General features: G+C 40.3%; 1 protein-coding gene and 1 pseudogene across 1 annotated transcript in view; both read left to right on the forward strand.

The window, feature by feature from the left end:
* Positions 1–26,393, forward strand: part of MMP20 (matrix metallopeptidase 20) — a 49,472-nt gene extending 23,079 nt beyond the window's left edge. The window contains 10 exon segments of the mRNA XM_077114701.1: positions 1,974–2,149; positions 4,021–4,145; positions 4,883–5,045; positions 8,415–8,451; positions 8,453–8,554; positions 24,456–24,559; positions 24,562–24,591; positions 25,490–25,511; positions 26,232–26,335; positions 26,338–26,393. Coding sequence (XP_076970816.1) covers positions 1,974–2,149; positions 4,021–4,145; positions 4,883–5,045; positions 8,415–8,451; positions 8,453–8,554; positions 24,456–24,559; positions 24,562–24,591; positions 25,490–25,511; positions 26,232–26,335; positions 26,338–26,393 — 919 coding nt within the window.
* Positions 20,672–22,582, forward strand: LOC143643355 (geranylgeranyl pyrophosphate synthase pseudogene; annotated as a pseudogene).
* Positions 26,394–27,397: the final 1,004 nt, after the last annotated feature.

Raw genomic sequence — 27,397 nt, forward strand, 5'->3', positions numbered from 1 at the left:
ATAATTAAGCATAAGACAAGAAAAATTTGCATAAATCTATGGCGTCTTTTCCATCATTTTCCTAAAATAAACTGTATCCTAGAACTTCAGCCTGTGAACATACACAGCAAAGACAAAGTTGTGAATCAATTTGGCCTGCAAATTTCAGATATGTGAGAGGCCCACACATGCATACGCTTGTGATAAGTTAGGGAATGCTATCCCTGAGCAAGGGAAGCCCCCAAACCAGTATCTTGCTCCTGATACCCATCCCCTACCCCCCACCCACTAACTTAGCACTCTGTCCATATAGCTACTGGATCTCAGGAAACTTATTTAAAAACATAACCCAGAGGATAAAAAAAGACAAAATATAGCACAGTGTTCATGTGACTACACTTTAGAGTCAGAAAGAACTGGGGTAAATTTTGACTAATCATAAAATGTGTATGATTATTATTTCTACCTCTTGAGGGTTATGAGAATTAAATGAGTTACTGCATCAGAAAATATGTGTTCAATGAATATTAGCTATTATTACTCGTGCTTTCTTGGTCTCTGGACCAAGGGTCAGAATCTTCTTCCATGCTATCTTCTTTCCTAGTGCTGTGCTTTTCTCCATCCCTGTCTTCTCCCCAACACTCCCAGTTAGCTCAAAGATATGAGTCACTGGTCTATAATGAGAGGGAATTTGAAGGTACTAACTTCAGAGTCAAGATAAATGGCAGATTTGTATTAGGCAGCGAGCTTGGCATATTTTTAAGGCCTTAAATAGTCCCTTTGAGGGTCATTCTGGTTTTCCCCTTCAAATCTGTGGCTCCCATTTCTTGGCCTCCACACCTGGGGTTAAAGATTTACTCGTTCCCTTCCCCTCCTTTCTGGATTGAGCTATTTACTGTCCTGTCTGTGGACATGGTCCTTTCCCTTTTGGACCCCAGAGCCACCGCTGTTGGGTTTCTGGTTGAAACTGCGCCACCTTCATCAGAATAACCTGGGATACTTGTTAAAATGCAGATCCTTGGGTCACAACCGTGTATTTAACAAGATTCCCTGGTAGTTATCACGGGCCCTAACATTTGAGAACCACTGTGTGGGTCCTTATACCACCAGCTTTTATTCATTAATTCATCTATTTATTGAGCAGTTGCTAAGCACCTACTGTGTACAAGACCCTGGACCAGAAGCTGGAGAAAGAGAGAAAGTGGACTCAGTCCCTGCTCTCAAGGGACCCTGGGCCATTGGTTCTCACAGATGTGGCTTCTCAGTTCGCATTCCTTTTCCATCCCAACCCCAGGTCCCAGATGGAAATTGCTCTTTCCTGCCCTTCCTTGGGGTGCTGCCAGAAACTCCCAGCTCCTGGGCTCCGGCGCAGCAAGTCCTAGAGAACCATCACCTACTGTTTGTCAAAAACAAAAAAGAAAATCTACGTTTTCTGTCTTCAGATATTCCTGTCTGACCAAGACGTCCTGAAAAGGTTTTTCCAGGCTGGGTGAACAAGCTTTTTCAAAGCTAGCACTTCCTCTTCAAGAAAAGCTTTCTTTTAAGAAAAGACATTCCCCAACGGCCCTGGGGAAATCCTGATGGCCTCTGAATCGGAATTTTCAAAACCTCAAAACTCCTTATTTATATTTTTTACAGTTGACAATGTTCAGTCCCTTTTGGGGAGGAAGAGGTCCTTTCTCAATATAAAAACTGCTTCAGGGAAAACGGACGTGTTGCTACTTGTATTGCTCTTTATAATTAGTAGTAGTGTAATAACAGTGAAAGTCAAACGGTTTCAGCCCCAGATTAATTCAACCGCCTGTCATTTCTCCTCTTCCACTGTCTTTTAGTCAAATGTGTTGCAATAATTTAACAAATATAAAAGTAAAATAAGAATTATTGTTGCTGAGGAGAATAATCTAATCCAAACAGTAGCTTTATGTTCAGAATCTTTATTTGTAACACAACCTGTAATGATTCTCTCCTACCTCACTTAGGAGCATGAGCTAAAGGAAAACTTATTCCTTTCATTGTCCCAGGATATCCGAATCCTCATCTTCCATGAGTTCTGCCACGGTGGACAAAGCAGTAGAGACGGCCGTAAAGGCCTGGCATAGTTCCAACCTGCTGAGTTTTGTCAGAATAAACTTGGGAGAAGCTGATGTTATGATCTTTTTTGAAACTGGAGGTAGTTGTGGTGCTTCTTGGATTCTCTCTAGGAATCCAAAGAACGGTCCAAAAACTGACCGTCTACGATATGTGATCCAGCCGGTTAGCACAATCCTCCTCTGCACGGTGCGATGGGCAGGACCAAGGCCTTGCTGGTCCCTCTGGCTAGAAGACAGAGCCAGAGGAGTTGCAAGCCTCGTTGTCACCATTAGGCACAGCTGCAGAAAGGACTCACTGTGACCAGCTTTCATCATGGTTTTCCCCCATTAGTGGACAAATTCTGTCTGATTTAGCTTCCCGCTGGCCGGGAGGCCACCCACCCAATCTCATGCATGCGATGCTGTCCTTCTCCATATGCGCCTTCCATATTAGCCAAGAACGTCCCCCTGGAATCCTCCCTGAAGGAAATATGTTTCACAATGACACTGACTCAGCTTTTCCTTCTGCACAACTGTTAGCAGAGTTGCTGCCTTGCCTCCAGCTTGCAGGCTACCTCTGGGGGATACCAGCACTCACTCATGCCTATGAGACCTGCCTCCGACTTGCACCCTTCTCCATCCCACCACTATGGCACAGGTTTGCACAGAGATGGGTGGAGAGCTCCAAGCCCTTAACAGAGAAACGTCCAGTTGGTACATAAAGAGAGAGCCATATGGCCCATGCGTTTCCTTTTTAGTTTCCTAATAGTCGAGAGAAATGAGTACTATTTCTTCCTCTTCCCTTCCACAAATAACATTTCTAAATTTGTCCCTGTCCATTCAAGTCTTGGTCATAATTTTTATCTGATTTCACTCAGGGGAAAAATACTCGGGTGCCAAGAGAAGGAAGACTCACCAAGCCCTGAGTATGGACCCTAGCTCATGGGAGGTGGGTCACCAAGATGCAGACTCTGCACCTCCAGTTTCTTCCCGAGGTCCAATCCCACCCTAGTGAAGTGCAGGGCAGTGTCACTCGGGGCAACTTTGGGGGTCATGGAGCTCATGTCTAGCTCTCTCTTGACCTTTTGAGCTGTGTCCTGTCCTCTAAAAGGCAAGCTTCCTGGGGACTTGCTGCCCGTGCAGAGTGCACAGCAGGCTGCCTGATTAAACTGCATGGCACCAAAACCTGGGGAAACAGCACACCAGAACTCTGCTCTGTTTTTTGTTTTTTGTTTCTTAAATGATGTGTCCTCATTAAAATCCTTTAAAAAATTGTGAAATAATAGCTTCTACTATTGCCCTCATTTTGTTCCTCCTCCTTTCTTTTTAAGTTGGTAACAATTTATTAATTATAGATAATGAAACAAAAACATATAAAGCTTTAAATGTTAGAGATTTACAGATACCTTTATTACTTTCATGCATAACATTTCATTTCACAACATGCATGAAAGTATATTAAATTTAGCAACAGAGAAATTTCCTTTTTTCTTTTTAGCACTTCCTCAAATTGTATTGTATTGTGTTATAGAAACAGAAAGTGTACGTGGTCAATTTACTTTTGCTCTCTTACCCGAATCATTTGTTGGGAGCCAAACTTTGATGACAGGTTCCTATTTTAAAAAGTGGACGAGGCTGCTGTGGGATGACCCGCTGTTCTTTCTCATTGTGTAATCTATTGCATGTACATAGCACAGTATGCCATGTGTCGGTTAACAGATGTTCAATAAAAACAACAAAAGCCTTTTTATGTCTAATGCTTACTGTCTTTGAAATACAAATAGCCCTTTTTATTTTTCAATGGGCAGGTTACTCTTTGACATGTGAACTCATTCTAAAAAATGAATATTGGAAAGTAATCTGCATAAGTGTCAAAGCTATATGGAAAATTGTCCATTCCCTTTAATGTCGTGTGACTCTCAAAATTTCTAGAAGAACTCAATCCTTTTGGCATTTTTCCCCACTTGTTTAGATCATAGGGATTTCTATCCATCCCACCATCCTCGAGGAACTCTAGCCCATGCATTCGCATTTGGAGAAGGTCTGGGAGGACATAAACATTTCAGCAATGCTGAGAAGCAGACTATGGGAATGAATCATATATAGGAGCAATTCACCAAAATCTGGAAAATATTGTACTTTCTTCTGGGCCTGCGTCACGGAACCTTGAGGTTACCATAAGAAAAAAAAAGTAAGCCAAAAATCCAAAAAGAAACACTGTTAAAGGAAAAGATCCACCTTCAATTGTGCTATAGACTAGTCTGAACTCTGTTTCATTGCATATAATCTCAAGAATCAGTGATCCTCTCCTCAACACACACCTCTATTTTTTCCTCAACTATTCATTGCTTCTTAGTTGTACTTGGAAACAGGCTATGGTGAGCCTGATTCCCAAGAGGAAATCGATACCCTCTTGGGAAGAGTATAAAGCTTCCAGAAGAACACACAGGTCATCTGGAAATCTTCAGTATGAAATGCGTGTGGACAATAGGAGTTGGCTATAATTATAGGGAACTATTAAAGCATCTATGTTCTAAATCTACATTATTGCTAAATTTCGTTGTCACTATTAACTTTAAGGCCCTTCTTTATCAATCCACAGAGCAATCACTGACAAAGCCGCAGAATGGACTGATTTACATGTCCACGTCTCCCTGTTCCCCACTCCCTTCCAGCTATGGTGGAAAGAACTAGACAGATGTCAGCAAAGCAAAGTGCTACAATAATATATGAAGAGTTAACTGTACATTAGGTATAAATTCTCCAGTAAAGACAAAACGTGAAAAAAACAAAATTCTATGCTGATGCCATCTTGTTCTCTCTTGTATGATTTAGGTTTAAACTTATTTACTGCTGCTGCGTACAGATTTGGTCATACGCTGGGCCTGGCCCACTCTATAGACCCTTCAGCACTGATGTACTCGACTTATAAATACTAGCATCCCTCTGGGTTCCACCTCCCCAAGGATGACCTGAAAGGGGTCTAGGCATTGTACAGCATGAGCCCTACACTTCTTTGATCAATAATTCAGAAAAGTCAGAAAGTGTCAGACATTTAGTCTCCAACTTTAAAAAGTATACTTTGCCAAGCCCTTGATTTTGAAGCTTGTCCTTATGAAACTTATTTCTGTAGGAGAGAAGCTAAGCCTATCCCTAACGAGGTCAAAAGTTGCTTCCAGGACACCTCTTTGTTGCTTAGGTATGGCCTCACGATCTCTAAGCCCAACTCTGCGAGGAAAATCATTACCCTCCCCTCCGTGTGGGACGTGACATTCAGGACTGAAAATCTCCCTGACCATAAGCAGTGACTCATGGGGGGTGACTCACAGGGATGAGTCTGGCCCTGGCACCACGAGATCAGCAATGCCTTACTGACCAAAAGGGGGAAAAGAAGTGTAATCAAATAAGGCATCAGTGGCCAAGAGAGATCAGGGTCAAAAGGTTCTTCTGGAGGCTTCTTTTATGCAAGCTTCAGTTAGATATTGCTAATTGCCATGGTTTGCTAAACCCCAACCAACATCACTCCTGTTGACTCTTAAGAAAACCTAGGGCTTTAATTGAGACTCTATAAAGACTTCATGCACTAAGTTTATTTTCTTGGAAACTATAATTCCTAGAGGGTTCCTAGGTCAGATAAATCCTAAAACCAGCCTCTTCAAGATTCTCAATTAATTACATCCCTTATCCTTTAGTGTCAACACTCCTCAACATGCAAAAGTCAGAACAGGTATTGCCCAAAGATCCCTATAGATTGGGAGAAGGATCAAAGGAGTAGGAGGAAGTATAATAGAGAAAATAGGATTTAACAAATGAGTATGACAGCTGAATCATTATATTAATATTCTTCCTAGCCTCCAAGGTTTTGAAGCAGCTAGAAGGAACAAATTTGAGATGGTGGAATGATAGCCCATGACAAACTCTGGGATCTGTTCTGTAACTACTTGGTGAAGAGTGCTTTGAAAATTATTGCTTTTTTCTTTCTTTGCTTTGTATATATGTTATTTTTACAATAAAAAAATTTAAAAACTGTACTTTGCCAGGAGTTACCTGCATAGCTAAAGTTTAAGCTAGAGGCCACAGCCCCAAATATACCTTTTTTGAAGAGCTTATTTATTAGTTGTGAATATTGAATTCTTTTCTAAGATGTGTAATGAAATTCTCCAGCTTTCCTCCATTGTGTAATTTAAGCACCAGCCAATTAAATCAAACACCATTCATTGCAGCAGGCATGCCTCCTAGACAACTTCAGATGTAATGAGCAACAGATGAGGTTCACGTACCATTGGCTCATGTCCACAGAACAGAACTAGGCACCTTCACCTGGCCAAGTTGACACCTGAATCTAACTACAACATGTCCACCCTTTGTCAATATGGCAACTATATGCATCATCTTAAATGGTATTAAAATGGCACAAATTCCTCCATTGTGTATTGGTCCCTGGGTGGCATTCGAAAATACAATCATTTGCCTGCTTTTCTGAGTGTAGATCAGGATTTATACATTGGGAGAGGATGAACAGCTTTTATAGTTTATATATATGATACTTACCCATTTGCAGATGTTACTCCCTCTTCCTAAAAGAAGCAATGATGACAACAGCCATTCCACACAGTCGTACAGACAATCCGCAGTTTACCAAACATTTCAACATGTGTGATCTCACTTCATCTTCTTGACAAGCCTGCGAGTGTGAAGTATTTTCCTTATTTGATAGCTGAGAAAGCTGAGGCCCAAAGACAATAAGTACCTTAAAACATTCAAGATTATACCATTTTATTAGACTTTTTTGGAAGACAAAAAAAAGGAGTAATAAAGACTCTATGATCAATATTCCATAAAAGGAAGAACAAATCAATTATTTCAGGAGAAGGAATCTTGAAACATCCTAGACCTTGAGAATTTTTAGGTAGTGGATAAGCCACAGAAAACCTTTGGAACTGATATTACCTTGAGTGGAAACTTGGTTATTCAGCCCCTGCTCATCAGAGCCTCCCATTCTCTCAACCTAACAGGACTGGAGAGCCCAGACCTTCTTGCATCGGGCTGTTTAGAAACAGGCACACAGTGAGAATTCACCTTAAGCCAAAAAAGACAAATCTTATCCAAGGAAGCTTTCAACCAGCTGCCTCTGGTTGCAGGGAGAAGCTAGGTGCCAGTTCTGCAATTCCCATGAGTGGTGGGGAAAATGCTGTAAATATCTCCACTTTACAGACTTGGTTCAGAGAGCCCAGTGGCAGAGCTCAATGGGAAATGTTTCCATGGGCCACCAGGAAGGCCAAGTCCAAAGTCCTACCTGCCCTTTACAGGTTGGTATGCACTCGGACCACGGTCACTCGGCCAAGAGCTAGAGCATGTATTTTGATATGGCCATTTTTACACACAAGAACAACATATAAAAACATGGCTTTGTACTGACAAGTAGCATACATGTCACTCATGTCACCAGCTGACCCTCACCACATTTCTGACCTGATCAATTTTCTGTTTCTAATCTTCTCTGCAGTCTCACCGTACCTCTGATTCCCACCCCACAGCTGACCCCTGTTCCACCCCTGATCTCACCCACCTCTGACCCATATGTGGCCCTGAACCCTGCTCCTTCCCCATGCCTGATCCTCACCACTGATTACAAAACAAACTTTATCAAAGAGGCATTGGCTCAGGCAGCCTCCGGTCACAAATCTGTATCTGACAGTCCTCAGAGAGCAGAGCGGGAGATGAAAACTCACAGGCAACTCTCCCAAGGAGCAGGTCCCTGATTACAAGAGGATCCACAAGAAGATGCCTTTAAATAGCAAACATCTTCAGTGTACTTCAACTACAGAAGGATTCCCTCTAACTTTCTTGGGTGCTTAGCAAAAGAGTTAAGCGCAATGCAGGATGCCAAGAAATATATGAAATAACCAACACATAAGAAAGTTATGATCTTATTGAGAACAAAGAATTCAATTAAAGAAACAATCAATGGCAATTCCTAGAGCAGATTTCTAATTTGGAGCATCAGTAGCTATCAACTAACTTATGCACAGCAGTAAAATAACAGCTTCTATTTTTTTATTACATACATGCCAAGCACTCTACTTGGTGATTTACAGGCATTCTTTAATTCTCATAGCAAACTTCTCCCATTTTACAAAAGAAGAGACTGAGGCTCAAAAAAGTTAAATTATTTGCCCCAAATCACACAAGTCAGCAGGTACTGAGGCCAAGATCCCAATCCAGGTCTTCCTGACACAGACAGCCATCCCCTTACTTATACTGCCACATACACAATGAAAGAGCACAAGCTCCTTGGGTGTCTAGAGCAGTATGGAACAGACCAGATTCTTGGTACCATTTTGACCAAGTCACTTTGAATCCTAGGACCTTGGAAAACATTCCTGGGAAAGCCCACTGGCCCCGGGCCCCCTTCGTAATCCATCAAACCCAGATCAATGTGACTCCATCTCATCCTTTTATGCGGTAACAATGCTGGGAAAGGAGTTCCTGTTCTTCAGGGACCAGTAAGCCTGCGACATGCCATCAACACTTGACTACTCAGCTCCACATCAAGATAAGCATCACTCTAGAAGTTCTTGTTGCTGTTATGAGTGAACAGCATGTAGAAATTCTGTCATATATGGCAGTAGGATGGAGGCTGGGGAACTTTAGAGAATTTTGGAACTGCCAAAACTATCTCTAAGTGCTCTGCTGTTTTCCACTTGTGTACCATATTTCCTTTAACCCTTTTTATGAAGTAGAGATTAGAACTCCCAATTTACAGATGAAGAAAGAAGCTCAAAGAGATCAAGTAACTTTCCCATGGCCATACAATTTTGCAAGTGACTGAGCTAGGATAGCAGCCCAGATTTATCTGACACTGGTTTTGTTAACCACTGTATCCCTACAGATAGGAATTCATAGTAGATACTCAATAAGTGCTTGTTGAATGGGGATTGGATAAATTGACAGATGGATGGAAAGATAGTTGGATGGATGGATAAATGAATGGATGATCAGATGAACAGATGGGTGAATGGATGATTACAAAGTCAGAATCTTCCTTAACCCTTCTTTCTCAAGGCCTCCTGACTTTACACCCATCAGTTAGCTGTCAGGTAGCATACAGAAGACAGAGCCCACATTCCAGATTCCCAGGGAGTATGACTACTCCCCCCTGATGATGTTCACTGCAATTACTTCTTTCCAAGGAGAAAAAGAGAAGCATACCATTCAATCCCATTTCTCCCTCTACTCCAGACAGAATTCAATCACACCAGAATAGGCAGAGGTAGCTCAGGAATATGTGTGTGTGGTATGCTACATTTTTTATTCTTTTTTCCTTCATTGGAAAAGCGCTCATACTGGGTGCCAAGTACTATTGAAGTGGTTAGAAATATAAGGATGGATTGAATACTCCTCCTGAATTCACAAACCTCACTTTACATAAGGAAGAAGGACATTCAAGAGCATTGCAAGACAGTGTGACATGAGCTTTAAAGGAGGTGTTCTAGTTTGCTAGCTGCCAAAATGCAACATACCAGAGATGGATTGGCTTTTAATAAAAGGGGATTTATTTCATTAGTTCTTCAGAGGAAAGGCAGCTAACTTTCAACTGAGGTTCTTTCTTATGTGGGAAGGCACAGGGTGATCTCTGCTGGCCTCTCTCCAGGCATCTGGGTTCCAACAACTTTCCGCGAGGTGATTTCTTTCTGCATCTCCAGAGGCCTGGGCTGAGCTGCAAGTGCTAAGATGAGGTATGCTGAGCTGCTTGGGCTGTGCTACATTGAGCTCTCTCATTTAAGCACCAGCCAATTAAATCAAACACCATTCATTGCAGCAGGCATGCCTCCTAGACAACTTCAGATGTAATGAGCAACAGATGAGGTTCACGTACCATTGGCTCATGTCCACAGAACAGAACTAGGCACCTTCACCTGGCCAAGTTGACACCTGAATCTAACTACAACATGTCCACCCCTTGTCAATATGGCAACTATATGCATCACCTTAAATGGTATTAAAATGGCACAAATTCTCTCCTGGCTGTAGATCTATGAATCTCAAAACAAGTTATCTGGTGCCAATATGCAAAGGATGGACAGTCACAGGATCCATAGGGAGAAATTGGAAGGAAAACCTACAGGGAAAACACCACTGGATTTCAAAGTCTGAAAGTCATTTATTCTTCAGCTTTAGAAAGTGGCAGTCCCACCCTTTCCAAGGGCCTAGGCAATGGCTTACCTCTCTCCAAGTACAACCTTGGGGGATATTGGGGAGACCACCTTTTTTCTCGGCTCCACCTTCTCCAAGCATTGGGGCTGCACCCGGGCTCTCTACCATGTCTAGGGCACACACTCAACCCCACCATGTGGTGGCAGCCAGGCTCTCTCCAAACCCCAAGGAATGTACTTCACCCTCTCCAAGGCCTGACTCTTCCACTACAATGAGGTGGAAGGCCCATCCTCTGCCTTTGAGACAAACTCACCCTCTTCACAGCCTTGGGTGGGTCTGCTCTCCTGGCCCAAGTCTTCTTCTTTTTTTTTTTTTTTTAATTAATTTTTTGATTTTTTTTAAACACCAAAAAATACCAAACAAATGCAAACATTCATGACTTTTGATCATTCCGTTCTACATACATAATCAGTAATTCACAATATCATCATATAGTTGCATATTCATCATCATGATCATTTCTTGGAATATTTGCATCTATTCAGAAAAAGAAATGAAAAGAAGACAGAAAAAAATTCATACATACCATACCCTCATCCCTCCCCCTTATCTATCACCAGCATTACACTCCAAATTTATTTTAACATTTGTTTCCCTATTATTCATCTTTATTCCATATGTTTTATTCATCCTTTGATAAGGTAGATAAAAGGAGCATCAGACACAATGTTTTCACAATCACACAGTCACATTGTGAAAGTTATGTCATTATACAATCATCTTCAAGAAACATTGGCCCAAGTCTTCTTGACTTCAGACCTCAGCCTCCATGCCTCTGAAGTTATTTTTCCTCCAATGTGTCCCTTCTCTGAATCCCCAAGTCCAGATTGGCAGCAGCTCTGTTTATAAATGTCCCACAGCACTCTCATTGGCTTTCGATGCCGTAGCCTTGGATCATGCCCATCAGACTTAAGGAGTTTCCACAAATCCTTCCTGGATAACTCTGTGTCCAATCCTGGCTTTCTCTGAAATGGCTGGCTGTTTCCACATTTGGTTAAATCCTTACACAGGGCATTATTTCCTGGAGTCTCTGTTTCTGGAGGCCCAGAATTTTCCAGTATTTCAATTTCTGTTTTCTTTGTACTCAAGAGTTCGGTTTTCAGGTTATATCTTTTCTGTCATATTTCACTATAAGCTGCAAGGAGAAACCAGGCTGCACTTTACATATCTAATTTGGAGATCTCTTCTGCTAAATATCCAAGTTCATGGCTTTTAAAATCTGCCTTCCAGCCAAAGCCACTAGTCAATTTTGCCAAATTATCTGCCATTTTAAAACAAGGCTTGCTTTCTTTCCAGTCTACCATAACTCTGTCTAAAGCCTAGTCAGAGGTATCTTTAGAGTCCATGTTTCTACCAACAGTCTCTTCAAAACATTCTAGGCCTTCTCTATCAGGCTTCTCACAGCTCCTCCAGATTCTTCCCCTTTTCCATTTAAAAAGCCATTCCAACATGTTTGGTATCTGCAAACTGCAGCAGTACCCCACTTCTGGTATCAACTTGTACTAGTTAGAGTTCTCTAGAGAAGCAGAATCAACAGGAAACACCCGCAAATATAAAATTTATAAAAGTGTCTCATATAATCGTGAGAACACAGAGTCCAAAATCCGCAGGGGAGGCTCTGAAGCTGACGAGTCCGATGGAGGGTCTGGACGAACTCCACAGGAGAAGCTCACTGGCCGAATCAGGAAGAGAGCCAGTCTCTTCTGAATCCTCCTTAAAAGGCTTCCAGTGATTAGATTAAGCATCACTCATTGCAGAAGACACTCCCCTTGGCTGATAAAAATGGAATCAGCTATGGATGCAGCTGATGTGCTCATGATTTAATTCTATGAAATGTCCTCATCGCAACAGACAGGCCAGCACTTGCCCAACCAGACAAACAGGTACCACCACTTGGCCAAGTTCGCACATGAACCTGACCATGACAAGAGGTATATAAAAGGTAGGGTACAGGTACCTGGGAAAGTGCCAAGAGACTTCCCTGAGGAGGGGACATTTGAGCAATTTGATGTTACATTTTGTTCATCTTTTGGAAATAGATTTTTGTAATCTTTTGTTGAAACCTGGAAATTTTTTTTTCTTAAACTAACCACATATAAACACAAACATTGTTACCATATGATCATTCCATTCTTGATATATAATCAATAACTCACAATATCATCTCATAGTTGTATATTCATCATCATGATCATTTCTTAGAACATTTGCATCAATTCAGAAAAAGAAAATGGAAAAAATTCATACATACCATACCCCTTACTTCTCCCTTTCATTGATCATTAGCATTTCAATCTACTAAATTTATTTTAATATTTGTTCTCCCTATTATTTATTTATTTTTAATCCATATGTTTTACTCGTCTGTCAATAAGGTAGATAAAGGAAGCATCAGACACAAGATTTTCACAATCACACAGTCACATTGCAAAAGCTTTATCATTATACAATCATCTTCAAGAAACATGGCTACTGGAACACAGCTCTACCTTTTCAGGCACTTCCCTCAGCCTCTCCATTACACATTAACTTAAAAGGTGATATCTATATAATACATAAGAATAACCCCCAGGATAATCCCTTGACTCTGTTTGGAATCTCTCAGTCACTAACACTTTATTTTGTTTCATTTCACTCTTCTCCCTTTTGGTCGAGACCCTAGGATTTCTATCCCACATTGCCAGGATGGTCCACAACCCTGGGAGTGATGTCCCACATAGACAGGGGGAGAGCAGTGAGTTTGCCTGTCGTGTTGGCTGAGAGAGAGAGGCCACATCTGAGCAACAAAAGAGGTTCTCTTGGGGGTGACTTCTAGGCCCAATTTTAAGTAGGCTTAGCTTATCCTTTGTGGCATAAAGTTTCATATAAACAAACCCAAGATTGGGGGCTCAGCCTATTGTTCTGGTTGAAACTTGGAAATTTTGATATTTTACTATGCTATTGCTGGAATTAAATGCTGAGGTATCAGTTCCTTAAGCTTGCAACTAGCTAGTGTTTATGACAGAGCTTTCATTGACCCAGTCTTTGCAGATTGGCCTATGTGAGGGCTCTCCTTCAGAGCATAAGCATACAATAAATTTGCAGAATAGCTCTAGCCAAAAGCACAGGTCCTATCAGAACATGCAGAGACCTAGGAAATCCCCCTTTTACACAGATGCGAGAGTTCCTTTACAGAAATATAAATGTCCTCTCTTCCCTAAGAAGCACATCTCCTCCTGGTCCCAAGCATTGTGTGGTATGTCCCAAAAGCCAGCAATTCGTTGTCCTAGACCATCACTGAACAGATTTGACCAGATGTTCATGCTCCCAGTGTGTGAAAAAGAGTTACTCTGCTCCCTCCTGAACCAGGACCAGGGATGCACATTGGGAGCAGCTGGCTCCATGCCAGGCAGTGAGGGGATGGGACAGGGGCCAGCAAGGTGCCATGAGGTCCAACTGTTTTTATGATACAGCACTCCTGATGCAAGACTCTCCCTGTTACTGCAGTCTTCCTTTAACTGTTTTCTGGACTTTGAGAAAGATGCTTCTGTCACTTCTTGCTGTTTGCTCAAAGTTTCTGTGGAGGAATGTCTTACTCTGTCATCTTGATTAGGAGCAGAGCTTAGAAATAGATTTTTAAGTTACAATGCTATGAATACTTTGTGCTCATCTGAAAAAAAGAGACAGTAACAAAATATTAAAAAGGAAAGCAAAATTACCTAGCATATTGGCTAGGGTTCTCTAGAGAAACAGAATCAGCAGGAAATATCTGTAAATACAAAATTTATAAAAGTATCTCACATAAGCACAGAGATGTAGGGTCCAAGGTCTGTAAGGCAGGCCGCAAGTTGGCAGCTCCAATGAAGGTCCTCAACAAGTTCTCAAGAGAGGCTGGTTGGCTGAAGCAGGAAGAATGATGGTCTCTTCTGAGACCTCCTGAAAAACCTTCCAATGATTAGATTAAGCATCACTCATTGCAGAAGACATTCCCCTTAGCTGATCACAAATGCAATCAGCTGTGGATGCTGCCAATGTGGTCATGATTTAAGTCCATTAAATGTCCTCATAGCAACAGACAGGCCAGTGCTTGCCCAACCAGGTACCACCACCTGGTCAAGTTGACACATGAACCTGATCATGACACCTAGGATCCCCCGCACAGTAGATACATTGTTAACCCTGTAGTTGTTTATACAGACATTTTCCTCTGGATAGGGAGATATATATGTATAACTATGGGGGGGGGGCAGTTCTTACAAAAATGGGGATTATGCTAGTTTACTGATTTTTAAAGATTTTCACTCAGCAATATATCATTTTTCCATGTCAGTGAATTTAACTTTTCATCTTTATTTTAAATATGCATATATTATTCCATCAAATAGACTTATCATTACTTATTTAACCAAGCCCATATTCATGAACCAATAGGCGAACTGAAATGGCATTTGAAGGCAATGGCCAGGGAGGGTAGGCAAGGGCAGACTGGGAGGAGCCTGAAATGCTGTGCTGAGTAATAATGCTGCCTTTATCTGAAGCTATGAAAGTCATGATCAGATTCCACACTGCCCGGACACTGAAATGGCAGGTATCAATCAATTGCTGATAAACAAATGAAATGCTGGCCATGGTGTAGCTTTTTAGCTTATCCTTTTGAAAATATCAGAGATTGTAGTAGAGGCAAAGAAGACAGTGAAGTCAGAGATACACTCTTCTACTCAATCATACTTGGTCACTGAAAAACAGATTTTTTTTAAAACCCCAATTTAAATATCAAGCTCTGTGCATTTAGCAATTATTGCTGACTATATTCAGATGATAGATATTTTGTCAAAACCCTGAATATAAATATGAAGGTGGTAATACAATAGAAGAGGCTTAGATGCAAGAGACATTTAGAAAGGAGCGGTCAGGGAAGGGATTGGAGAAGGAGAGAAGGCTGCAGAAAATCATCACCTTCTGCCTAATCATCACCTTCTCATCTTCTCCCCTCTCAGATATGCTGAGCTATCATAGTTGGGCAAATAATTCCAAAGGACCAGGAAGAACTAGAAGTAGGAGAGGAAATCAAGAGTAGTCCCTTTCTAACATTAGGTTTGCCACTAACTTGCCATGGGAGCTTGACCCTCTTTTGCTCCTCTGTAAAATGAGGGTGTTCTATGATAAAATAGTGACATAAGTGTTTTTAACACTTAGTATGATAAATGCTTTTTTATCAGATCCTTACAACAGCCCTGTGAGGTATGAATTACTATCCCTTTTTTACAAATAAAGAAGCCAAGACATAGAGAGGGTAAGCAACCTTTTCAAAAGCATGTAGCTGCTGAGGAGCAGAGCTGGGATGTAAACCCATGCTGCCATACACCAGAGCCATGCTTCTAACTGCCTGTTCTCTTGCCTCCTGAAGGTGCCATCCAGAGCTAGGATTCCATGACTCAATAGCTCTGATCCCCTGACAGCTGCCACCTCACAGGGCCTGCCTCGCCTGGACAAAGAACAAAGAATTCTTTCTTGTCACAACCATAATAGCCACCTGGGGGCCGCTGATTATGAAAGAGCTCCCAGTCTGTCCTCTCCCACTAACAGCCCGGAATGGAATTCCCCATTATCAACAACAATCTGTTGATGGGACATTTCAGACTGTGGATGTAATAACCGCATGATTTGCTTCTGAGGCAAGATGGAATGCAGCATATTTAAAGTCACCATGAGATGTTACATATTTGCCATAGTGAGCAAAAGTGCATTTCTATGCTCTTCTATTTGAAGGGGAATAAAATAAAAATAAAAGAGCCTTCACTGCAACCCAGGTCTTCTGAGTTCCAGTCCAGAATCTAATCACTAATATAGGAAACTGTCTAGCTGTGAAGTGGGACTACCAAAATAAGCACCGAGTTTTGCACTTCTGTCTTTACTTCTATCCATTGGCATCAGTAGGAAAGATATTTCAGGAAAGTACATGCCCTCACAGGCCCTGGGTATGCAGACACAAGCAGGAAGCTGTTCTGGCCTAGTGAGGTTTCTTAAAAATGTTTGATATGCTTTTCCATGCTCTGTTTTTTTCTCAAAACAGGATTCTTAATTTTTTTTAAATGTCAATCACTGTCACATTTTAAAGGACGTTATATATTTTAGATTCAAATGCAAAAAAAAACACCACACTTTTTAAAGGCTCTGTGAATGGGGACTGGAGAGAATGTTGACTGTAAGAGGTATTCTGAGGGACTCAGCAGCAGGAGTTGTACACTAATTTGATGAGAAGAAAACTGGAAAAGGAAGACTCAAATAAGGAAGCATCTCACAACTGACAGAATAACAGCATCATTCACATAGATATGAAAAGCAGATGGGTTATTTGGGCTTATTTGGATTTATTGGGTCTATGAAGAGAAACTGAATTTTAAACAAGTTGAACTTAAGGTGGTGACAATTCTAGCGCCATTTCATAGAAAGAGGTCACAGTTCGAGGCATAGGTTTGGAATTTCCCACATGATGGAGGCAGTTAAAGATATGAAAATGGATAACTGCTCTAAAGATAGAATGAAGATAAAGGAAAGAAGCCTAAGGCATGAACCTAGGAAATGGCAGCAGTGGGGAAAAAGGGAGTCAATAAAGACCAAAGAGAAGCAGCACCCCAGTAGTAATGCTAATAATAATCATAATAACTGACATGTCATAATCATTTCTGATGCTCTGTGTGTTATGCTAAGCATTTTACAAGCATTTACTCTAATCCTGTACTGTTTTGTCCCCATCTGTAATTTTAATCTTGGTCTGCTAGACAGCAGAGACAGAATCCCTGTAGTGGAGTCCCAAATAAGTCAGGAAAGTGGGGTTTCGATTTTGTTTTGTCAAAGTGGTCAACCAAGTAAAATGCTGCAGAAATCACCGCATTGAGAACTGCCCAGAGTAGGTGCGGAATGGAATTTCAGTAGAACAGTGAGAACAGAAGCCAGATCACGGGGACCTAGAGAGCAAATAGAAGGGAGAAAATGGAGATGGTAAATAGAGATCATTCATTTGAGAATCTTGTTAATACAAAGGGAGGGAAAATTAAGATAATAGCTGGAAGGGGCAGCAAAGGTCAAACAAGGATTTTCCAACATGGGAAAGACCTGGGCATGTCTACAGATATGAAAAGGAACCAGCGAAGAAAAAAATGTGCAATGTCTTCGGAAAGAAGGACGATAAAAACAGTAACCGCTACTATTGAGATAGCATGTTTGGAAGCTGGTATTTCCTGTGGGCTTGAGGAACACCCACACAACTGCAGAGGAAAGTCTTCTTCCTTCACAATCTCCCTGGTTCCTTTTCTGGCAATTAGGTTGCCTCACTGAATGCCAACAAATGGCATTGTACTTACTTAGTTCAATTCTCTGAGATATACTAAGAACTCCGACAAAGAGGCAGAACTGTATTAAGAGTCCTGATTCATCATTTCTTCTGAATTCCCTCAGAAGTGTGAGGATGATGGGGTTTTCACATCTTCACAGGTTAAAGTTTATATATCCCATAATCTCTTAATTTAAGGACATTTTAAACAGCTTTGGCTATTTTTAGCCCACACCACTGTCTATACGTGGGCTTTAATTTTATAAGTTATATTTTGCTTAGGCTCAGTGAGGTGGATGATGTAGGGTTGATTTTTGGGCCTCTGAAGCTTTCTGAGGTAAGTAGCCTGGTTAATGAACCCCCAGAATGAATGTTTTCTTGGCCAATGACATATATGCTAGTTGATACTTTGAAGTTTCCAGGGGCAGAAAAATGTTACATCAATAAAACAAATTTACAAGGAAACTTGGCTAGATTGATAAACCCTAAGTTTAAAATTTGTATTAGTCAGTTGATAAATTTGTAGAGAAAAACACATCTTTTAAAAGTATCTACAAAGATTTTAGCAACTTGAATACTTTGGATGAATTACATGATATATGACTACATCTCAATAAAACTTGCAGTACAATTTTAAAAAGATTTTTAGAATATTCCAGAGTTTATAAAACAAGTTCATTTGCATTATCTCAATTGATTTTTTGAGGTATTAGGCAGATTATTTTTCTCACTCTTATTTGATGGAAGGAAATTGAGTCTCAGAAAAATTAAGTGACTCTCAGGAGTTCACACATCTAATGATAAACAAGAATCAAGCATCCCTGTTTCTTTCACTGAACTGCACTGTCTGATCTCAAGGGAGATGAGCAGCAAATAAATTGAGAGCATTAAAATAATATATAAAGAAGGAAGACATCGCTTCACCCTGAAGCTAGGAATCAAGATAACAAAGGAAAACAGAGGCAAAGAGAGTGGGGTAAAGAGGATGTTCATGCTGAACTGCCTCGATAGCCCAGCAAATAGGAGGAGAAGGCATCTCCTGAAAATGAAAGCTTAGGTGAGTGGGGTAGAGAATGGTTGGGCATAACAAAAAAGAATAAAGGTTCAACAAATATGAGTCAAGCTCCTAGCTGTGCAGGCAGTATGCTAAGCTTGAGGATAATACATGATCCTGCCCCAAATAGCACACAGTTGGCAAAGAGTTGAAAGAGGCCAGGTGAAGGTTACCAGTGACCTAACCTCAAATTTGATGTATTAGTTACTGTACTCCAGTAAAAGGGAGTGAAAATTTCAGAGAAAAATGAAAATTACTTGTCAAATATGTTCCGCTCAATGCTCTGGCACCCACCCATTCATTTAGTCAACAAATATTGAGCTCTGTGCCAGGCACAGCATTAGCTCGTGGGTGTACAAAGATCAATAGCGCAGGTAAATATCTAATCAGCAGGTCCATAATGTTAATAAACTCCATTGTTTCATCCTCCTTATCAAAGATTACAGTTTACAAGCTATTGACCTGATCCATTATCTGTTTTCCTCACCCAGTTCCAATAAATCCTGCAGCTGTTCTTTTCCAACAGGCTCATAGATATTTCACTTATATTTTAAACCCACTTACAAATGTATTAGGGGTCTACTTGCTGTATATTTTTGTCCATTTTAATTCACTTATCACTGTAATCTATGGCTCTAAGTTTGCAAATCCTCCAAGTATGTGTTCTGTTGCTTTATTACCCACCATGCGTACTTTTTCTTCAATAGATACTGAAAAGTCTCATGATTACAGAGTCCTTTGAAATTTGTGATGATTTACATAGGCAATTGGTAGAGTTTATCTCTACCGTATGGGTACAGTAAATATATTATAATTTGCCATAGAAGTTTGTGATGGTTTGAAGCTGCTATGTACCCCAGAAAAGGCTATGGTTTTTTTTAATCCATTCCTGTGGGTGCAGACCTATTGTAGGCAGGACCTTTTGATTAGGTTATTTCAATTGAGATGTGACCCATCCTATTCAAGGTGGATCTTAATCCCCTTACTGGAGTCCTTTATAAGAGGATACCCAGAAAAAGTCCATAGAGCTCAGAGAAGCCCCAAAGAAGCTAAGAGTTGAAATTAAGAGAAGTACAAAGAAAAATCCCAGGGAAGCTAAGAGAGGACCCACAGCATCTCAAAGAGGAAGTCACTGAAATCAGAAGCTAGAAGCAACACCATGTGCCTTCCCACATAACAGAGGTGTCCCAAATGCCGGCAGCCTGTTTTCAGGGTCCAGGTATCATCCTGTTGATGCCTTGAATTGGACGTTTTCATGGCCTAAGAACTGTAAACTGTAAGTTAATAAATTCTCACTGTAAGGCCCAACCCATTTCTGGTATATTGCATTTTGGCAGCTTTCCTATACCAAAACATAGTGTTTAAACTACGGTTTCTCAACATTGATAGCTATTGATGTTTTGAACCAGATAATTCTTTGATGTATTCAGCTGTCCTGTGCTTGTAAGATGTTTAACAGAATCCCTGACCTGTATCCATTATATGCCAATAGCAATTCTCTCCCCCACTTCCCAGTTGTGACAACCAAAATTGTCACAATACATTGCCAAGAGTTCCCTGGGAGGCTTGCAGTTGCTGGTCAGCTGTGGAGTCAGAACTCCAGCCCACAACTTCTAACACACTATGTGCTTTTCTTTCCACATCATCATGTCTCTTAGGAAGCATGAAAGCATAGTGATCTCTTCTCAATATATCTCTCTTAGATTTCATCCATCGTTAGCTTAAATTGCCTCATCTGGGAAGCCTTCCCTAAGCCTCCTAATTCAATAGCATAATCCTCCTATGGGTTCCCAGAGCCTCCTGAACTTAATTTGTTGCAGCACTGATCACTGTGGATTGTAATCGTCTAATTACTTAGTCTCTACTATGAGATTGTGAACTCCTTGTGGGCAGAGTTTGGGTATTTCTTCCCTAATATCTATCTCAGTGCATGGCAAAGGTGCTCGATAAATATTTGTTAAATTCATTGAATGGGGAAACTCAACGCAACTAACAACACAGAAAGTTAAATATCAAAAATTCGGACCAGGATGGCGCATTTTCTTGCACCGAGTAATGCGGTGTTGCTGGCCACCGAGGAGGGCGGAGAATTCTGTGGCGAAGTAGGGGGAGGGATACATGTGGTCACCGGGAGGCGCTTTGGTCTGAACTATAAAGTGGGAAGTTGACGCTCAGTTCTACTGTTACCGGACCGGCAACGGGGAAGTCGTGATATCATCGTTGAACTGACAGTTTTCTTCAGACGCATGATCCCCCGGAGTTTGAATGGAAGGATTCACTCAGTGCTTCACATCTACGCTTCACATCACATTTGTCAGCTTTGAAGTTTAAAAACAATGGAGAAGACACAACAAACAGTCCAAAGAATTCTTCTAGAATCCTACAAGTACCTACTTCAGTTACCAGGTAAACAAGTGAGAACCAAACTTTCACAGGCATTTAATCATTGGCTAAAAGTTCCAGAAGACAAGCCACAGATTATCATTGAAGTGACAGAAATGTTGCATAATGCCAGTTTACTCATTGATGATATTGAAGATAACTCAAAACTGCGACGTGGCTTTCCAGTGGCACACAGCATCTATGGAATTCCATCTGTCATCAGTTCTGCCAATTATGTATATCTCCTTGGTTTAGAGAAAGTCTTAACCCTTAATCACCCAGATGCAGTGAAACTTTTTACCTGTCAGCTTTTAGAACTCCACCAGGGACAAGGTCTTGATATTTACTGGAGAGATAATTACACTTCTCCCACTGAAGAACAATATAAAGCTATGGTGCTGCAAAAGACAGGTGGACTATTTGGATTAGCAGTAGGTCTCATGCAGTTGTTCTCTGATTACAAAGAAGATTTAAAGCCACTACTTAATACACTTGGGCTCTTTTTTCAAATTAAGGATGATTATGCTAATCTGCACTCCAAAGAATATAGTGAAAACAAAAGCTTTTGTGAAGACCTAACAGAGGGAAAATTCTCATTCCCTACTATTCATGCTATTTGGTCAAGGCCTGAAAGCACGCAAGTGCAGAATATCTTGCGCCAGAGAACCGAAAACATAGATATTAAAAAATACTGTGTACATTATCTTGAAAATGTAGGTTCTTTTGAATATACTCGAAATACCCTTAAAGAGCTTGAATCTAAAGCCTATAAACAAATTGATGCATGTGGTGGGAACCCTGCGCTAGTAGCTCTAGTAAAACACTTAAGTAAGATGTTCAAAGAAAAAAATGAATAATAAGCCATTCTTGACTGGATATTACAGCTTATTTTAGTTGGGTTTTTTTTTCCACCCATCTTTTAGGCTATTACCTTTCAGAAAAATTGGACTAAGTTCTTGGTCTCTAAAAAACTGAGTACATAGGGATGATGTGAATGAAGTAGTTTCAATTTAGAACCCCTCTGTACAGATAATCACCATAACACAAAGCCGAAGGAATTGGAAAGAGCCACATTTAAATAGGTTTAATTTGAATGTCAGAATGTGCTGTGATGGGACTTTGTAACCAACTCTGTCCTAATACCATGAATGGTCTGTTGGTTCTTTCAATAAAATGAACTTCAGCTTCCAGGAACTTTTACCCAGACACTTCTATCTTTACTGTATTGGCAGGTCCCAACTCATCTATCCCAGTTCCTAGGCAGTGACTTCTTGAGACTTGTTTCTGTAGCTAGATTGCCCAGAGACCACAGAAACTCTTCCTTTATTCTAAATGGTGCTGCTTAGGATTTCTCATTCTCTTTCTCCCTGGAAACCCCCTCACTAAAGTTTTCCATGGAAAGGGAATGATGAACAATAAGCACTCTGGTTCTTTTTTTTTTTCACACCCTCCAATTTTTCGTCCCTTCTTCCCTATCCCATAAATTCTGCTCTTAGAGAGGCTCTACTTAGTGAAATTCACTTGCTCCCCCAAGGTTTTGTGTGTGTGTATGCCCCAAAATGATTAGTATCTGAATACAGTGATGTCCTTTCATTTGGAAAGAAAAGAAAAAGGGTGTCAAGAAAAAGTTTCTTAAGATGGAGCCTTTACATCTTTTTGTGTTGCCCCATCATAAAGGTCTGTTTGCTTATCTCAACTACAAAGACAGGGAAATGCCCTTTTCCTTCCTACATACCATCACTACACCCCTGGAAGGCAATAGGTGCTTGAATGGAAAAGGAAGTAGATATCTTTAATCTCTTATGATTAAAGGAAAGAGAAAATGTTGACCTGAGATGTAGTGCCTGACTGAAAAGTAGGCAAAGCTATACTATCAAGAACTAATTAACTGGCTTTATGTAATGCCTTCCTTAACCCTGGCTCTGTTATTCCTTTTGTGTAATTTTCAGCTCCCACCACTGGAACTATTCTATGGCCCAAGAGGTGGAAAAAAAGGAAAAGAATACCTGATTCCTGTATTAGAAATGTTGTTAATACCTCAAAATGAAAGTTTGTATTCCCTTAGAAACATACTTTGCTTGATTGGTTCTATAGTATGTTTATAATCACCGTATACTTGATTGAAAAAATTCCCATGAAACACTCAGTCTAAATCTTTTGAAGAGTTGTGTGCTGCCTGTACTAACTTTTAAGATAATTTGAACTTTCCACTGCAACAATGATAAGGAAACTTCTAAAAATCATGGTTATTTGTGCTATGGTATGGAAATTTGAACTCATGCTTATGAACCCATCACATTTTTTAAAAAGTTTAATGTTTATTCAAAAAAAATCTAATTCTTACTTTGTAGGCAGAATTTGAAGTATTTTAAATATAAATATTGCTTATAATTAAGTTAATTTTGGCCTGGTGCTATTCATGATTGTTTTACCATTTTTATCTTGTCTTTGTCAGTGGCAAAAATGCTGGACATTGAATTGGGGCTTATAAAAAGTCATTTTGAATGATCAAAAATCCCTTTTTTCACTTGATTTATAATCACAGCTGTTAATACAAAAAAATATATATATAAGTTTAAATCCAATAAAATTAATTAATCTACCCAGAAAAAAAAAATTCTTCACAGTTTCCCTGTTCACAAAAATATGCATTGGTCCTAGGCTTCAAAGGAGCTAAGTAAACTATTTGCAAACTATTTGTATTTTATAAAATGATTTTCTCATTTTCAAAATGAAAAATGGACCACATTTACACTGGAAGTTCCAGCCCAGTACCCTTTTGTGTATACTGCCACAATTTAATGGAAATAATATTGGATAAGTGGATGAAGCACTTTGAGTTGCTAAGCCTAAAATTAATAAATGTGTGTGCTAAATATTCTGTTAATTAGCCATCAGGCTCAAAGATGTAAACACTTTCAACAAATAAGTATATAGGTAACACCATAACATATGATTGTTAATGTTCTTGCTGGTTTTGTGGGAAATAATTAGTACCACTTAGCTGCAAAATTTTGGTCCATTTACATAATATTCATGATGTTTATTTTATATCATATTTATCTTTGCAATCAGGTAGGGAAGAGACATTTTTATCAATTTTTATCAATATTTGTTTTTTCCTTGCTGTGTACCTCAATGTTTCAGACTTTCATAATAAATGAAGGAAAGGGAATTGCAGAAATGCTAAAAGAATGAAAAGGGACAAGAAACTATTTACTAAAGTTTAAAAAAAATATGCTCCCCTTAAAAACAAGGCAAAGTTAAAGGAAGCAAACAAATTTAAAATAAATACCACAGTCACTATACGCTGTGATGTCTACCATGATAAGGTCGAAGGTAACTTAACAATAGCCTCTGAAGTATGGCTTGCAGTGCATTTCACTCCAGGTTCAGTTTAAGATCCACTCTTGATCTTGGTTTCTTTTGGAAAACCCAACAGGATTTTCTGGCCTCAGCAGGTTCACTTGAGGTCAGGAATCCAACCCAATACCGTTACCAGCTCCTTCCCCCAGTTTATGCCCAACATGGATTCAGTTTACGAAGTGGTGAGAGGGACACTGCTTACTTCTTCAGAGGTAGGGTTCAACCCCTCAAAGAAAGAAACGGCAGGGGGGCAGTACCTGACATGTTTGGAGCATCTCACATTGTCAGTGTTTATTCAGTGATGGTAGAGTGTGTTTTGGTTGCTCACTCTCCTCCTGCATTGTAACAGTGATAAGAGTGATGATGGATATCAAACTGTTCTCAGATGAAGCCTTTTATTCTAGTGAGGCAACATGCTAAGTGATGGTGTCCAGGAAGCTAGAAACTTGGTCCCTAGGAGCTCTGCTCCAAGTGACATGGCACACTCTTCTGAGAGCCTCCAATTAGCAAGAACCATCACGGTTACAATGTCTTGATGCTATGCCCTGCTCAGGAATAGCTCTGGCTCTGGCCCTTTGTTATTTTAGTGACTTTGGGAAATTACCTAACTTCTCTGGGTCTAAGTTTCTCCCTCTGTGAAATGATTATAGTAACATCAACACTGAAGATGCGGTAATGGCTAGCCAAAGAAAGTTATCCAATAAATGGTAGTTTTCATTTTTAGCTTAAATTTTCTTGGCACCGAGGTAGAAACTTGGTGCTAATTTAAGTAGGAATCCTACCATTTGCATGTCATTCGTCCTTTTCCCCTCACAGATAAAGGAGATTAAAATGAGATAATAAGTAAAAAAAAAAAATTGAAAAAATGAATATTTTAAATTTAAGGCAAGAATGCATCAGTATTATTGTTTTCTTAAAAGATAAGATTTTTGCCTCCAGGACAAGTTTGAAGTCTTTCACTGAATTGAAAAATTAGAGTCTCCTGTTAGGTTATATGACAATGTCCCATTAAATTGCTCCATTTATGATTCTGCACAGACATGTTCATGAGTGAAGTGCCTTATTAACCAGCAGTAGATAGTTTCTGTAAACTTTAATTTCTATTTTTAGGTCCCCATTACTGGGTGTGCTGGTTAGAAAGGATGTATGCACCCTAGAAAAGCCATGTTTTAATCCTAATCCCATTTTGTAAAGGCAGCATTTCTTTTAATCCTTATTCATTATTGTATGTTTGAAGTTGTAATTAGATCATCTCCCTGGAGGTGTGATTTAATCAAGAGTGATTGTCAAACTGGATTAGCTGGAGGTGTGTCTTCACCCATTTGGGTGGATCTTGATTAGTTTCTGGAGTCCTATAAAAGAGGAAACATTTTGGAGAATGAGAGAGATTCAGAGAAAGCAGAGGAGAATGACATAGCCATGAGAAGCAGAGTCCACTAGCCAGCGACCTTTGGAAATGAAGAAGCAAAATGCCTCCCGGGGAGCTTCATGAAACAGGAAGCCAGGAGAAGAAGCTAGCAGACACCATGTTCAGCATGTGCCCTTCCAGATAGAGAGAAACCCTGACCATGTTCACCATGTGCCTTTCCAGATGAGAGAGAAACTCTGACTGTGTTCCCTATGTGGCCTTTCACTTGAGAGAGAAACCCTGAACTTCATCGGCCTTCTTCATCGGCCTATCTTTCCCTGGATGCCTTTGATTGGACATTTCCATGGACTTGTTTTAATTGAGATATTTTCTCGGCCTTAGAACTGTAAACTAGTAACTTATTAAATTCCTCTTTTAAAAAGCCATTCTGCTTCTGGTGTATTGCATTCTGGCAACTAGCAAATTGGAACACTGGATAATGAGAGGATTTCAAATGCAAGATCCTCCTTGGACTGTTTATGACTTTGGCTTCCCGAGGTACATGTTGCAAATAAATCCTGCTGTCTATATTCAGGAAGCCCAGAAGACCTTTTCTTCCTGGGAAATGAATGCTACAAGTATGGCTTTCCTTCTTTTTCTTTCTGATTGTCCAGATGTATTCAATGGAAAGGAAAAACATTTTGCAGAAAAGAATGCAAGGCAAGTATAGGCTCACTGACTCTTCCAGGCCATTGATTACCATTTACAGAAGGGCTGACTCTGTTTTCAACATACCCAGCCATCCAAATGATAAGTGAAACATTCATTCAATAATCCCATTGTTTCGTTTCCAGGACACCAAACATTCTGACCTTTTACTGCACTCATTAACTGGACCCCCAGTGGCCTGAAAGAGTGAGTGTGCATCCTTAAATACCTAATTACCTACCAGGAATGCTGAGTGGTAAATGGACTCTGCTTTGATGTGCATCCCATGCATTTCAAAATACTTTGTGCTTTTGTGCAAAGTGGATGTGGTCTTGACTGTGGGGATCTTTGGAAGAAAATTCTGCTGGAAGAAAAAGGCCTTGCTGCTAAGACCTTCCATCTAGCCCATAACACAAAGATTCTTCTTATCCATTGGAAACCACATAAAATTTCCATGTTGTCCTGCCAAGGGGTAATTATAAGCAGATCTGAATAAATTGTCACCTATTATCCAATCACTGCACACTGAGTCACATCCCATTTCATGCCTACTGGCTTTCTATCCTTAACTGACCCATGTTAAAGAATGGGTTTGCCAACCTTCTTCAAAGACCATATCTACCGCTGCACACACACACCCCCCCACCCTTTCATACTCAGTTCTTTCCCTGGGCATTGCCTATTTCCCTGGATTTCAAAAGAGAGAAGTAAAAACATATTGTATGAATGATAGGCATCTCTTACCCCCATGCTTTCCCCATTTCCTGTGTTGTCCTACCACCTGGCATCTTCCTACACATCCTCCAGGACTCAGCTCATTCCAGGAAGCTTGGAACTCAAGACCTAGTTGAGGGACCTTCCTCCACCTATTCTTAGTAGCCTAACCATGTCTCCAGCACAGAACTAAGCATACACCATTGTATTATTCATTTGGAGGAGCCTTATAACTTCCATGGGTTCCT

Source organism: Tamandua tetradactyla, chromosome 8 (assembly GCF_023851605.1).
Source record: "Tamandua tetradactyla isolate mTamTet1 chromosome 8, mTamTet1.pri, whole genome shotgun sequence".
NCBI lineage: Eukaryota > Metazoa > Chordata > Mammalia > Pilosa > Myrmecophagidae > Tamandua > Tamandua tetradactyla.